The 16,018-nt window shown below is 47.3% G+C and overlaps 1 protein-coding gene across 1 annotated transcript in view; it reads left to right on the top strand.

Annotated features, from left to right (window-relative positions):
* Positions 1 to 238: 238 nt before the first annotated feature.
* The window catches only part of ACADL (acyl-CoA dehydrogenase long chain), a 30,861-nt gene continuing 15,081 nt past the window's right edge, over positions 239 to 16,018 (top strand). Inside the window, exons 1-5 of the mRNA XM_063116084.1 lie at positions 239 to 332; positions 4,595 to 4,756; positions 8,343 to 8,480; positions 10,975 to 11,139; positions 14,403 to 14,469. Coding sequence (XP_062972154.1) covers positions 253 to 332; positions 4,595 to 4,756; positions 8,343 to 8,480; positions 10,975 to 11,139; positions 14,403 to 14,469 — 612 coding nt within the window. The 5' untranslated portion in view covers positions 239 to 252. The remainder of the gene's footprint in view (positions 333 to 4,594; positions 4,757 to 8,342; positions 8,481 to 10,974; positions 11,140 to 14,402; positions 14,470 to 16,018) is intronic.

The following is a 16,018-nucleotide window of genomic DNA, read 5'->3' as shown; positions in this document are numbered from 1 at the left end:
TCAGAGTTGGCATTTTTGGGGGTGGGGGTGGTGCAAGTAGCTCCCCCTGCCTAGGGCACAAAATAGTCTGTCACCGGCCCTGTGCACATGGCTTTTCTGAGCCTGCCTCATTGCAGAAGGAACCCCTCTTTTGCCCAACGCTGCGCGTGGTGCGCTGCTCGCCCTTTGCCCACGAGAGGGCTCTAGCGAGCTGCTTTACGCGGCTCTCGGGCTGCGAGTCAGCAGTTGGGAGCCGGGCGCTGCAGAGGCAAGATGGCCACGTCGAGGCTGCTGGCGGGCCGAGCCCTGCGGCTGCTTTCCTCTTTCCTCCCGGGAGGGAGGGCGCCGGGCAGGTGAGTGCTGCCTTCTGGGTGCTCAGGTGGGGAAGGCGTGAGGGCGGACGGGGGGGTAGGCAGGCGGGAGCAGCCGGCAGCCCTCCTGGGCACTGCAGCGCTAACTCCGCGGCGTGGGAAAGGCGCGGTGCCTTCCTGTCCAGGCGAGGGGTGGGCGTGGGGTGGGTTCCCCCCAAAACAGCCAGCCCCCGAAGGCGCCCTCCGCCCCTCCAGTGGGTGCCGGCCAGGTCTGACACAACGTCCCTTCTAAGCTCTGGTACTGTGGGAGGGTCTCCTGCGCGGTTTCCCTCTGGATCCGCCTGGCGAAGTTCCACTTTAAACTTTCGAAAGCGCTTTGCAAAGGTTGAAAAATGCGCCAGGCTCGCTGGCAGGTGGGCAAAGCAAGTAGCTCCTCTGCATTGGACCTGGTGGTAGTGGTGAGGTGGTGGACAAAGAAAGGGCCCCGAGTCCCTGGACTCGGGGGTGCCCCTGGGGCCTGTTTCCGTCCTCCTCAGAAGTAGGGGCTTCGGGATGCTCCCATTCCCAGAGAGGGTGGCCGCGTTTAGTCCGTCGGAGCAGAACCCACTAAGATTCTTGACTGAGGTTTTCATCCTGCGCATGTGTATACCAAAAAAAGAAGACTTCTTCCTGCCTACGCATGCATGGGATTGCACCCTAACACATTTATTCTGGCATAAGCCTTTGTAGGTTCTAGTGCCCACTTAACTAGAAGGCTGGAGTATTACGGAACGCCCCATGCATGCGAAGGCATGGCCTGTAGCCCCCAAAAGTTTATGCCAGAATAAACGTGTTAGTCTTTACGGTGCCATGAGAGTCTTGGTGGCTTTTATATATATATGCTGCCACTGTCTGTAATAGAATTAGGGGATAGCCAGCCATTCCCATCATGTATTACCAGGAGGGGAGGGTTACTTCTTTCATTCTTTGTGGCACAGGTGCCCTGTGAAATGGTTGTTGGGCAAGACAGAAATGCAGCTAGGGTAGTTTGCCTGGAATTGAAGGTGTATTCAATTGTTAATTAATGTATTTAACTGTTTAATCCCTGTCTGCCTGTGGCAATGAGAGAGACACAAACCCAGCCCGAAAGTGGTGACCCTGATTACAGGAGGGGACAAATGGGTGCAAATGGAGTCTAATTGTAGTGTGCTTACAAATGGCCGTAAGTACTGGCTCTAAGAACTTGGGAAGAAGTTGCAGTGGGAAAACAAAGGCAGGCCCATCATGTGTCCTGATCTTCTGCCTGTGGTTAGAGATATCAAGCTCCTCACTTCATACAAGACTGGAAGAGCCAGTTGGGAACTCTGGTCTAGTTCCTGCCTGTCTGCTGCTTTTTAGAGGATGACTGTGACGTGACAGGGCTGCTATTGGAGCTAACCTTTGCTCTCTTTATCATCCAGCTACGATTAGGAGGTGACTAACCAAAGATGTTGCAAGGAACAACTACCTCCCAGCAGATTAAAGATATTAATAAACACAGCCACACATTCCAGGGAAACAAGTAGTCTTCTGTTTTTAAAAACTTTAGTTATAATAGTGGAGAGAAGCATTGCTGCTGTTCTACAACCCAGCAACTATGGCTTTCAGCAAGAGAATGCTAACTGCTGTAGAAACCATAACAGTGACATGGTGCATGGCCTAAGAATATTTAATAGTAGAAAATAGCTAGGAAGATAGTGGTGGTAGCAGCTGAGGGGAAAATAACCCAACCGTCCAGAGCAGATCTTGAGGGCATTACAGGAATCAAGTGGTTCCATCTGTAGGAGGGGCAAATTGGATACACACGATGGCCCTGTTCAGAAGGCACCTCAAAACCACAGCTTTAACAACGGTGAATAAGGCTTAAACCACGGTTAAAGCTGTGGTTTAAGGTGACTTTTGAACAGGGTCAGTATAAGAACATCAGAAGCGCCCTGATGCTGGATCAGACTCAGGGTCCATCTAGTCCAGCATTCTGTTCACACAGTGGCCAACCAGCCATCGGCCAGGGACCAAGAAAGCTGAACATGGTGCAACAGCACCTTCCCACCCATGTTCCCCAGTGACTGTTGCTCACAGGCCTACTGCCTCGAATATTGGAGATAGCACACAACCATCACGGCTAGTAGCTATTGATAGCCTTCACCTCCAGGAATTGATTCAACCCCCTTTTAAAGCCATCCAAATTGATGGCCATCGCTTTGCTATCATTGCTATCTATGCTTTGCTTTCAAAGGCTACCTGTTTTTGTCCATTGTAATGAGGTTGCATAATTCAAAGATGGGTAAGGATTAATTGCAGTTGAGATGCAGCTGATTGAAATATGTAAAAAAAAATGCCCTTACATCTATCAGTGTTCAGCTGTGATGAAAGTAGTTTACATGTTTTGCAAGAACTGTCATGACATGCTCTAATTACATCATTTGTCTTAGTGGATAATATATTGATATAGGGTTGCAAGATCATGGCCCAAAGATATGGCTTACATCTTTAATAAATCCTGCTCATTCCATCCCAGAACCTTCTGCCAGTCCTCCTCTACCACATGGACCAAGCAGGACCACAGTTTTGTCCTGCAGGATGGAGGGAGGCTGTGGAAAAAACAAGTCTGGGGATACAACGGCTGCACCATCTCTCACTTTTAAGATATTTGAAGCAGCTCTAGATTGCAGTCTGCTATCTTTTCAGCTGATCATTGATGAATAAGAATGAGAATAATGTGGCAAGATTCTAAAATATTTTGCTGGTACTTTATAAGGCTTATTCCTGCCTGCACAGTTGCTGTTACTACTCCCTTCTAAGATGGAGAGAATAGTAAAGATACCCACCATAGGAGGGAGAAGGAGAGAGAGGTCATATTACATTTACGTGCTCATGGATAACCACACTGCATTGAAACAAGGGTCTTGGTTAGCTGAATTTCTGCTCAGAAGCATGCAATAATAGGTCATCCAGTCTTGTCAACAGGAATTTGGATAGACTTTGACTTCTTCTATGCAGGCTTTCCAGATGCATTTTAAACTTGGTCATATGTATATTTTCCTGGGAATCATCCCAAATGGAAGGTTCCCCCTCTCCCTCCAAACTGGAACAGAAACACTAATAACATAAAATAAAATAAGGATACTTGCTCAAAATTAGGGTCAGATAGAAACAAAGACAAAAACATGGTGACATATCACAATGATCAAGATTGTTTAGGAAGAATTTTACACACTTTGGGTTTGTCTGTGCTTCTTGTACTTCAAGGTCTGGGAAGCAACAGGTTGTAAAGACGTTTGCTGCTTTAAGGGTTAGCTGAACAATTTCAAATACAGCTAGTCCCAAATGTAAAAATGCAATGGTTACACCCTAACTGTACAGTTCAGTTTTTATACGTATTGGTTGACACTAGAATTTAGTTCAGGTGGCATCACTAAGATTTCTATATTGGCCCACGGAGCAGAAATAGATGTCATAAACAGTGGTGTAGTGGTACATTTTGATGTGCAGGGAAGTAAAAAAATTCAGGCAGCTATGTTGACCCATAGCTACGAACCAGTTCTAGGGATTTTCATCTGCTGGGAGCAGATCTTTTGTAAATTTATTGGGTCTTAATTGCCTTTCAAGACCAAGCCACCCCCAAAATACCTTACATTACAACAGGGAACACTATATTGTTTCTGGGAAAATAATTTCCTGCCAGCTACTCTGAGGATTGCAGCTGAACTCAGAGGGAACAGGTAATCCTGCAGGTGGGATGGGATGAGGGTGGTAGATGACATCAGCATTCCTGCCAATAATTTAAGCAGTGTTGGCACTGTGTGAGCCCAGGTTCCACTACCCCACTGAAAATGCCAACTGTGTAGGCATCCTGGTATCCTCCAGATGATTTGAACTACAACTCCTGTCAGCCCCAGCCAGCATGGCTAATGGTAAGGAATTATGGGAGTTGCGGTCTGGAAAGCACTAGGCTGGCAATCCCTGAATGGATTAAGGCCATCGAGTCCAACTCCCCGTCTTCCCATCTCCACCCTCCCCGTAACTATTAGTAGAATGCTGAGTATTTCCCAGCCCCCACTGGCTAATGAAATTACAGCAGGAGATGAGCAAATGTAAATGTTGTGGAGGAGAAACTGGCAGTAGGAGTTTTACACATGGCTGCCATTTTCAGTGGCAGCTGTGTTCATATAACGTTGACTCTGCCAGCAAGTAGCTTGATTGTGACAGGTGGTTTTTGTTTTGTTTTTAGGCAGTGTAATGTGATATTTTTACTACAGGTATTCCATCTAATTGCATTTTTTAAGATGTTTTCAGACTGAAAATCATGACTTGGCCCGCCTTGAAACCTCCTCTGCTAAAACTTTAATGGACATCGGAACTCGGAGGATCTTCTCTTCAGATCATGATATCTTCCGGGAAAGTGTGAGAAAATTCTTCCAGGATGCCGTAGTTCCACATCATGGAGAGTAAGTTAAATACTGTAATTTCCCCTCCTCTTGTGAGAAGTGATGTTAAATGACATGCCTCTTCCTCCAACTGGTGCCAATGGAAGTTTTCTTCCTAGGGCTAAGAGCAGCTTTGCAAGAGCTGTTTTCTGGTTGTCTTTTGCCGGGACTACAGTGGGGTGTGTTGAGGGGGGGATTACTTCCCCCAACATGCACTGCATCCCCGATCGGGTTCCCTTTTAGCTGTTATTTTTGAATGTGAAAAAAGTTACATGCATTGCACATCATGTTTGGCCCTTAGCTTGATCATATAATGCAGGTTAACTAAGGCTGCCACCCTGTACCCACTTAGCTAAGAATAAGCCCTCCTGAACTCAGTAGGACTGAACACATTAGAACTTGCTCTTGAGTAAATGTTTATAGCAGCTGCTTGACTCCTCTGTGCGCAGTACTGGAAAAACACACAAATAGAATGGCTGATGAAGGTTTTGGAGTTGGCTAAACTTACGGCGCTAGTAAGAGAGAAATCAACAACCTTGTTTGTATTGGACTGGAAACCGCTGATAGAATATTTGCAAGAGTTGGGAAAAAATATTTTATATGTTTGTGGATTTCACATATAATCTGTGGTCTTAATACACAACACTGCGCTGGCCAGAGGGAAGTAATAGATAACCCTTCTGTCTGCCATGAAGAATGCCTTAAATGGAATATGGCCTTATATGTATGCTTTTATAAGTTGTGTTGTATTGTTTAAGTTTTGTTTCATCTTTTTTTGTAGAAAATAATAAGAAAAATAAGGACTTTCTTCTGAGTAGACATGTATAGGATTGCTCTGTTAATTTTTAAGTAATTTGCCCTACAGTTCAGTATATTTACTAAGGGTGAATCTACACAATTGCTTACAACTTCCCCCCACTCCCACTATTTCTAACGTTTCAGTTTGGGACGCTTTAAAACGTCACAGGTCACAATCAGCGAATGCAGCGTTACTTACCTTTCACTTTCCCAGTTATTCTGCGTTAAACCAGGACACACTTTTCGTTGCTCGGTACTGTGATCCACCCTCTTCCTGATCTCCTGCCTTCTCCCTCCCCCCCACAAGGTGAGCTGAGGAACACGAGGAGAAGAGGTTTTGCAATCCCCGAAGGAGCCTAGCTGCAGCGCCTGGGGCGGGTGGGTGTTTTTGCAACCCGGGAGTTCTTGCTCCTGCAAAAGGGAAGACCCTAGCAACGTTTCCAATTCATAAAATCATGAGAATTGGGGGTGGATCGGGGTGGGGAGGGAAGATTACAGTAACCGGCTGCAGACGAAAGGGCTGTATTTGAAATCTCAGAGAGACGAAGGAATAACGACGGAAGGGGACACAGGCCACCTCCTGCAATGCTTTTAAAACGTAAGAAAAGAAAATTTATACCGATAGAAAGAAGGAAAAAACAGCGATGAAAAACGTTAAAAATGAGCATCATGTGTCCCAATCAAGTTATCATAGCCGTTCCTTAAAGTTTTTTTCCATAAGTGTAGCTCCCACCCTTGACGCATACTTACTAGAATGTTTATAAATCCTGCGCTTCCTTACCTAGGAGCAAGGCCCACTGAACACATAAGAACTTGCTTTTGAGTAAATGTTTATAGCGTTGGCTGCGTGTCTGCTTTCCATCTAGTTTTCATGGCTGTGATGGAAAATTGTCTGTGTGCGCCTTATAGAAATGTCCGTTCCCAGGTAGAAGGTTGTGCTTCTAAATCGCCTTAAGTGCTCCCCTCCCCTCCCCTCCCTGTTCATCTCTCCTGAGCCACTGCTCATCTCTGCTGACAGTGCAGTCTGAATTATAAAAGAAAATTGACAAGACCAGATTGCATATAGGCTAGCTTGTGCACCATTTGACAGTGAGAAGTCAGGAAAATGGGTAAGATTGACCACTCACCAAGGGGATCCTTAGGGCTTTAAGTGTTGAACTGACAGTTGTGGGTGTCCTGCTTCCACTCCACGCACTTCCCCGAGTCTCCAGCAAGTCTTTTTAAGAGAGACCTAGGCGCGCTCTCTCTCTCTCTCTCTCCCCCCCCCCCCCCGTTTTTCATGCCTGCTCTGGAAGAATTGGGCAAGTGTGGAATGGAAGCAGGGCACCTGCCCTTGTGCAAAATTGACAAATAAATCAATGGATAAAATTATTAACCAACTTCCTGGGACTGAAAAAAACAAAATCACAACCCCATTTGTGCAATTGTTGGGGACTGATAAATTTTTTTTTTTTAAAGGGTTGGTGAACAAGTGACAGCCCTTCCACACTGCCATTTGGGCATTGATGGAGGGACTGTCACTGGTGAGGGAAGCTTGAGTGGGCCCGACTGGGAAGAGCAGCAGGGTTTCCCCCCACTCTTGCTAAGCCTCTCTGTACCTGATTGCCACAACCCACAGTGGTTTGGCGCTGCTGGGTTCAGATGTCATGCCAACTCATCGTGGGTAGAACAACCCCTAGAATAAGCCATGGGTTGTCAGGGTGTCTTGTTGGACAAAAATAAGCCACCCTGTGGGGAGCAATCCAATTCGGACAACATGACAATCCATTGTAGCTTTTTACCCATGATGGTTTGCTGTGTCATGTGAGCCCAGTTTTTCAGTGTGCATGCCTAAAACTCCATGTAATTGATTATTTAAACATTTGTTATATTGTCCCTTCTCCAGCACACAAATCAATAAATGAGTTCTGTTCCCCCCCTGCCCCCATATTCTCATTCAGTTGGTGTTTCTTACTTTTCATAAGTGTTTCATTTCTCCCCCTTTTGCCTAAGCTTTCTCCAATTGGTTGCATTTACAAATAACATTAAAAATGCTCATTTCTACTAGTTTAATATTCCATGCCGTAAAGGAGCTTAGCTTTAGGATATATTTTTCAGTTCAAGGCTGATGCTTCTTGGAAAGCCTTACATAGCACCAGCATTGCCATATCAGGCAGCTGCAGAGAGCTGCTTCTTTTGTACTACCGGCTGCTTAAATCATGCATCACAACCCTGAAATTATTTTTGTCTGACATCTGTAAATTGATACTCTTGAACTGGCGGTGTATTGACCTGATTCACACGTAATGAGGAGCCACTATTTGAATATTTGGGACACAGTAGGGGTGCACCATAGCTTCTCGTTCAAGTGAGGGTTGGTTTGGGGGGCGGTTCACAAGCCACCCACAACCCTAAAACAGCCCATGTGTTCTGGGTGCCTTTTCAACCACCCCAACAGCCCAGCTTCACTGGATTCACATGTAACGAGAAGCCACAGTGTGCCCCTGCCATAACCCAAATACTCAAAATGGTGGCCACTGGGACAAGAAGCCCCACAAGGAAATTCACCCATGGTGGCTTCTTGTTACATGCAAACTGGGCCTGTGTGTCCACATGTGCATATTTTCTTCCCACCCTCCCTTTCACATAAATAAAACCATATATCCTTGAGGTTACACAAGTCTTTGTTGCTAAAGTCTTTGTTGCTAAAAGTCTTTGTTTTCAAGCAATTAAGCTTGCATTTTTTCTGAGCAAATTATCAATTTTCCACCCAGTGCAAATGGAGTAAAAGGAATTCCACTGACTTCACTCAGTCTTGTTTTATTTGCAGATGGGAGAAAGCTGGACAGGTAAGCCGAGAACTCTGGGAAAAAGCTGGACAACAGGGATTGCTGGGTGTGAATATATCGGAAGAACATGGTGGCATTGGAGGGGATCTCTTTTCTACAGCAATCGTTTGGGAAGAGCAGTAAGTACCGCATGCACTGTGAAAGAGGTCTTCTGTAGACAAGGGCTTTTCTGCTCTTCAGTTCTGAGTTCAAATGATCTAGGGGGGAAACTGTGTTGGCTTCCCACCCACCCCAGTCCTATGCCCCGAGATACACCGATGGGAAGAATGTCAAAGTGGGAAAAATTAACATCGGCTACCAAACTCCAAAGCACATGATAGGGTAAACAACTTGGGACCAGGATACTTGAGAGAGTGCTTTCTTCTTATTCCACCTGCCTAGTCACTGAGGTAATCAGAAGCCATGCTCCTGGTGGTTCCACATGGCCCGATTGGAGTCTACCCGGAGCAGAGTTTCAGTGTGGTGGTCTCTTTTCTATGGAACTCTTTGCCTCTGGAAGTCAGGCAGGTGCCAACACTGAGTTTATGGTGCGTTCTGAAAGCATATTGTCTGTTTTTTATCAGAATTCTGGTTTTTCTAAAATAATAATTTTTAACATGGAGTTTCATTCTTTTCCCTTACTCTTAGATTTTTTTTTTTATTGTTCACCCCTCTGGAATCTGTCTAGTTGTGGAGTGATATATAAATGTTGTAAATAAACAGAGTTTTCAACAATGGATACATAGAGCTCAGTGGCTGGACCCAGGATGGGTTAAAGCCAAAGAAACAGTAGTTTGATTCTCATCACTGAATAGAAGGTGCACTGAATAGAAGGTCCTTACCTCCTGATTAGTTTTCTGTCGAGCGAGCTTGCTATACAGAGTAGACTAGGCCAATATTCAAAACAAAAGGGTGTTGTTAAGGGTACTCAGGTAGTGCTTGAGCTGACTGGGAAGGGGGATGCTTCAGGATTGGAACATTCTTTGTGCCAGGGCTTTTGATAGACCAATTTAAATGTACTCTTATGGCTGGATAGTACCGTAATTTGTTCGATTCTAAGACGCCATCGATTCTAAGACGCACCCCATTTTTAGAGATGTTTATTTGGGAAAAAGGGCATCTTAGAATCAAAGAAATACTACTTCCCTCACCGCTCAGCCAACCTCCCCCCCCCCCTCCGCGCTTTCTTCTAATGGTTGTGTCCTTTTCTTTTTTCCCTCTGTGCGAGAAGAAACCGCCGTTTGCGCGGGAAGAGGGGGGGGGCGTAGAAACAAAGAGTAAACAATATTTTCGGGCGGGGAGAGAGAGAAGAGGCGATTAAGGAGCTAAAACGCTTCTTTCTCCAGTCCCACGTCGGTTCGATTGGTTCCATTTAAGGCGCTCCAAATTCTCCATAGGATCCGGCTCTTTACTTGTCGGTGCACCAGGGGACAACGACACGCGAGTAAGTCCTGTGGAAATCGATGGGACTTCTGAATAAATTTAGGATTTCCAAAGCACCTTCAGGACTAACAAAAAACCAGGCGCTTACCCTCCCAGCTCCTCCTCGCTCGCATGGCTCGCGGCTGCTGCAGGAGCTTCCTCTTTTCCTCTTACCGTATTTCTTCGATTCTAAGATGCCATCGATTCTAAGACACACTCCATTTTTAGAGATGTTTATTTGGGGGGGAAAGTGCGTCTTAGAATCGAAGAAATACGGTATCATGGCAGTCAGGCATGTCCATGTTTTCTCCAGACTTAGGGAACCATCTTCTTCAATTTAACTGAAGGCGTCTGTGGCTCCTTTGCTTCTGTGGCTGTTCCAGAGCCTTAATGTTGTTCCTTGACATTCCCAGGCTACACCTTCTAGGACCACATGGATTATAGAGCCAATGTGCTAGGGTAACGTCAAGTCCGCAGCATAGGCGACACACGCTGGAGAGGCAGTGCAACTGCAACTCCTCTGTAACGTGGAATGGCGTGGGAAGGAGGCGTTGACCGTTCCTCTTTCCCAGTGCTGTTTCTCCAATCAAATTCGCAGCCCCTTGCAGCTGCATTGGAGTAAAGAACAGCTGTCAGAAGATCCAGTCTTGGGTCTCCTATATCATGTGCCCTGGCTATTACGTACTGCAGTGCTAGACCTATGTTTGGGCTGTACCACTTCAGACTGCGTTACTGCTCTGCTATATCCTTTCCTCGTAGTGATAGGCTAGTATCCATGTCCCTGACATGCTAGTTTTCTGTGTGGAGGGAATTCTTTTTTTGCATAGAGGAGCATTTGATCATGACCCCCCACCCCCCAGCGTGCAGTCTGAAGTGGTACCGCCTAAACACACGTTTACCCTCTCGGGGATAGTTACGCCCCACAACATCTTCTGCTCCTCTGTATCAGAGCCAAAGTATCCTGCCTTCCATGTGCTGACTGGCTGTGGCATGGCCGTATTTTAGTTTAACTGTCAGCAGTTGAAACTATTGTATGATTATTTTTTTAGCTTTTCCTTAAGCAATACTTTTGAACAAGTAACTCCAGCTGCTTGCTTCATTATCCCATTATTCATTATTCCATTTCAAGAATGTATGCAAAATTCAGCCTCAAAACACTGAAGTGCTCTTTAAACATTTCTTTTTCTTTTCTCTTTTTCTTTTCTTTTTCAGAATGTATGTTAACTGTACAGGGCCAGGCTTCAGCCTTCACTCAGATATTGTTATGCCCTACATAGCAAACTACGGTTCGAAGGAGCAGATTAAAAAGTTTATTCCAGAAATGGCAGCAGGCAGGTGTATCGGTGCTATAGCGATGACAGAGCCTGGGGCTGGAAGGTAAGCCAGAATGCTATTGCACAGCCCAAGGGTTGCAGCCCTACGCACAGCTACTTGGAATTCAAATCCCACAAAAGTATTTAAAGTGTGTGTGTACTCTTAACATACCAAATACTTTGGTCTTCCAATAGGTTAAACTAGCAGGCAAGTTGTCATGAATAAATCCTCTAACCTTGATTAATTAGCTCAGCGAACTAGCACACTGGTCAAAATATGAAGCTGCGGACTGGGAAGGAGCTGGTTTGAATCTCACCTCTGCCATGAATTTGCTAACTAGCCATTGGCAAATAATTGGCAAAGTAGCCACTGGCAAATAATCTATCGACCTTGGTCCATCATATGGGGATAATGTTGACCTGCCTTACAAGGCTGCTCTTACATATGCCTGAGAAGGTGGGTAGGAAGAGCTTTGAACCCTTTTAAAAGTGTTCTGTACATTCAGGGGTGAGCAAACATTTTGCCCCCAAGATCTGCATGTGACAAATGTGTGGTGGGCTATGGGGTGCATGCCGGTGCTGGAAGTGGCCAAAGGTAGCAGCCATCCCAGCCGCTACCCCCCTATCTCCCCCCCCCGCCCCAAGAGAGAGAGAGAGAGAGAGAACACACATTACCTCCCCCTTATCTCAGTGTCTGGCGATCAGAATGGTTTAAACCTCCAGTCTTCCATTCCCAGAAGTTTCCTCTTGTCTGGGAACTCTGCTGAGGGCACGTAACCCTGTGTCCTGTTGGTACAGAGCCAGACAAGCACAAGGTGAGCCTGATGTGAAGGTGGAGGGGGGGCAAGCTGGAGAATGAGGGGCGCACTCTCTTCACTGCTCCAGGGTGCGTGTGTGGATTCACAAAGCCAAAGCCAGTGCAGAGCATTTGGAGCTACTCCGGCCAAATACTTTAGAGCAGACTCAAGCTCTCTCCCTTTCTTTGCGTGTGCACTGCTGTTTTAGGTCTGGCGCTCAGGATCTGGATGCTCCGTCCATTTAAAGCATGATCCCCCTACCTACCCAAGAGCTGTTTAGGGGGCCAGAGGAGTGTGGTTGTGATGGTGAGAGGAACACGCAGGAAGGGTCACTCCCACATGCCTCCTGCCCCTCAGAATTCTGCTCTCCCCAGCTTGCTGAACATCCGAGCGTTGGGGTTGCAAGGGGAATTCATGCACTTTGGCAGCCGCAGCAGACCGTGCTGAAGGCCTCTGAGGGCTGCCTGCGACCCCACACATGTGCTATAAATGCTATTGCAAGAAATTATAGGGCAGTGATTCCAAGTGCCCAATGTAGTAAGCAGAAGGGAAAGGGTGAGTGTTAACTGGAAGCTATTATACCCAGGAGTAAATACAGTTAATGGAGAAAATAGAAGCAAAGCTATGGTCACTGAGAGAGAATTGGATGTAAATTCTCTGGAATGTTAACATACCCTTGAGTGTCTCCTTAATACTCCTTTGTAAACTGCTGTTGCTAGCTAAAAGCATAATCACAGTGTACATTGTGTACATGATCATAGCTCAGCAGTACATCCCACTACATTCAGTGAAGCCAATTCCTGAATTCCTATGCAGGCTTTACGTAACTGCCTGCTATATGATAAGAGCCAGTGTGGTGTAGTGGCTAAGGTGTTGGACTGGGAGTTGGGAGATCCGGGTTCTAGTCCCCACTCAGCCATGGAAACCCACTGGGTGACTTTGGGCCAGCCACAGACTCTTAGCCCAGCCTACCTCACAGGGTTGTTCTTGTGAGGATAAAATGGAGAGGAGGAGGATTATGTACACCACCACAGTGGGATATAAATGAAATAAATATTTATTTATTTTTTATTACATTTCTATACCGCCCAATAGCCAGAGCTCTCTAGGCGGTTCACAAAAATTAAAACCATTCAAAGTGTAAAACAGTATAAAACCATACTATAAAATACAATATAAAAGCTCAACCAGATAAAAACAGCAGCAATGCAAAATTACAAATTTAAAACACCAAGTTAAAATTTATTTATAGACTGTTAAAATGCTGGGAGAATAAAAAGGCCTTCACCTGGTGTCTAAAGACATATAATGTAGGTGCCAAGCGAACCTCCTTAGGGAGCTCATTCCACAGCCAGGGTGCCACAGCAGAGAAGGCCCTCCTCCTGGTAGCCACCTGCCTCACTTCCTTTGGCAGGGGTTCGCGGAGAAGGACCCCTGAGGATGACCTTAGAGTCCGGGCAGGTACATATGGTTGGAGCAGGGCCGGTGCCAGACTATATTGCGCCCTAGGCAGGCGCGTTCTGAAGCGCCCCCCCCCCCCCGGCTCGCTCGCCTGCCTGCCCGCTCCCGGCTTTGAAGCCAGGACATTGGGGTTGGGGGGCGGGGCAGAGGCTTTGAAGCGGGGCACCTGGGTCGCGGAGCCGGAGTACATCGCTGGCAAGAGCCGGGGCGAGGCGGCGACGACGACGCAGGGTGGGGCCGCCGCTGCCACGGACCGGCCCACCGGCCCCCTCACAGCCGCCTCCGGGACATGAGGAGCCGCTGCCACCGCTGCTGAGGGGCCGCCGAGGCCGCCCCTTGCCCGGCTGCCCCTGCTGCTCCCCCCCCCCGTGGGCCGGTCAGCTGGTTAAAAAAAGAAAAAAAAATGAAGCGGCGCGCCTGGAAGTACTGAAGCCTCCGCCTCCAACCCCAGCATCCTGGCTTCGAAGGAGCCAGGACGCTGGGGTTGGGCGGAGGCTGGGGCGGCAGCTTTGGAACAGCACACCTTGAAGCCGCTCTAGGAGAGCAGCTTCCGGGTACGCTGTTCGGCGCCCTCGGTTTGCTTGGCGCTCTAGGTGGCCGCCTGAGTTGCCTCTATGGCAGCACCGGGCCTGGGTTGGAGGTGTTCCTTCAGATAGCCTTTAAATAAGTAAATAGAAGTAGCACGTTTCTGAAGGGAGCACTTGCTTATTGCAAGGATCCATGTGGGGCCACCTACACACCCTTGCAGGATCCCTGCCATTGAGGGCTGCTCCAACCAACGTCAGGGGTGGAGGTCCGGTTTCGCCTTCAATGCAATACCGTCCCCAAATCTTTTTTACTTTTTCTTCCTGTAGGAGTGAACGGCAATGGGATACCATTAGTTGGGAATCAACTTCACGCCTATTTATACTTCGCTCCCACCTGGGTTCTGTTTGGGGGCTGTACTGCAGTCTGTCCATTTGGGGAACCTGCTCTTACATATAATTAATCCTCCATTGTCTGATCTCTCTGTTTGTGCTGAGGTTATTACAAAACACGGAATGCTCTTTAAGGTCAATTTTCCTCTTAGTGATTTGCAGGGCGTTCGAACGTTTGCAAAAAAAGATGGGAGCGACTGGATTCTAAATGGCAGTAAGGTACGTACAGGGAGGATGCAGTCTTGTGGATTCAGGACTGAACTCGCCCTGCAGCCCTTTGAGATCCTGGCGTCTCGGCTGGCAAGAAGGGCTTTGGCATTGCACAGCTTTTTAACTGAGCCAGTGCCAAGCCATCTCCGTCCGCCTTTTGTAGGATGACTCCTGCTGCTGCTGCTGCCAAAGTAACAGGGCTGCTGCTGTTGACAACTTTAAAAGTCATTTAACGAGGCAGGTGCTTCTCTGGGCTCCTTTTGTTTGGGAAAGCTATAAAGACCATCTAAAGAATTTGGCCTTTTTTTGCTCTAGCATAGTTGACCGGCACAGGGTAACCAATGCTCAAATATTTCACAGTTCAAAAGGGTTGGCAAGAGAATGGCCTCTCTGGTATGAAACTGGCTGGAGGGATCAAGGAGGCAAATAAAAACTTGACTCCGTCAATGTCAAAAAGGCTTTCCTTTCCTTATAAGTGCATTGTTTGGGATTCAGTGGAAATATCACGTTAGATGCATCCACATGCAGCCAGGTGGCTGTTGCTTTGTAGGGTTTCTAGTGGCTGTTTTAGTGGGAATGGCTTCTCTTCTTCCTTGATGTGATTATTATGGAGAGGACAGAGGAAAATACTGTTCTTAACCTATCTTACAGGCCTGTTGTGAGCATAAAATGGAGAACTCCCAAGTACGCTGCCCTGGGCTCCTTCGAGGAAGGGCAGAACACAAATCTAATAAATAAAAGTTTCATCAGGCAACACCGTGTTGGGTGGAGCTGCAAATGCTTTGGGGGCATCTAACAGTATATGGAGTGTTGCCATTGTGTTCTTCGTTATTCTGACTTGCTGAAAACCACCAGAGCAGGAAGGGGGAAACTCTGACCCATGGACCTAATCTGGCTCGCAGAGGTTCCCCCATCTGCTCTATGGAATCTCCTTGGCTTCCTCCAGGGGGGCAGGATGTGACCTCCAAACTTTGCCCCCCTGGAGGAATCTGGGCAGTTATCTTCATCTGTGATCAGAGAACAGCAATTGGGAGGGTGCTCGGGTGTGCAAGCAATGGGGGTCTCATCCAGTGTTGGGGGAGGAGGAGCTCCTCCCAATGCTGGCTGAGCCTGTTCACACACCGTTTGCACCCTTCCCCCCCAAAGCTGTGAACTCTGCTGGTGCTGGGAGAAGTTGCTGCTACCCACACTGGCCATGACCCTGTCTCCATGCTCCCTCAGCATGGAGAAAGGCAGAATGGGTGGGGCGAAGACACCAAGGGATGTGGTGGACACGCTCCCAGGTGCCCTCCAGCCTGTGGAGGGCCCAGTGGGGTCCATTTGGCCCTGCACCAAAAACATTTCTCCACCCTCGCTTCAGAGCAATCTGCTCGGTTAGCTTCTTTTGGTATGGCTGACATTCGGCACAATATCCCAGCACATAGTACAAGTCCCAGCAGCCTCCATGGGTCTTAACTCCCTCCTATGTATGTTTACTAGATGGCAACACTACTTTTGCTTCTGCTGTAGCTTATACCAGCATCCGGTTGAGTGACGCATTATTTTAAAAAGAGAGCTC

This window comes from Elgaria multicarinata, chromosome 2, assembly GCF_023053635.1.
Source record: "Elgaria multicarinata webbii isolate HBS135686 ecotype San Diego chromosome 2, rElgMul1.1.pri, whole genome shotgun sequence".
Classification (NCBI taxonomy): domain Eukaryota; kingdom Metazoa; phylum Chordata; class Lepidosauria; order Squamata; family Anguidae; genus Elgaria; species Elgaria multicarinata.
The sequence above is the reverse complement of the archived record's forward strand: the minus strand, read 5'-3'. Positions and strand labels throughout refer to the sequence as shown.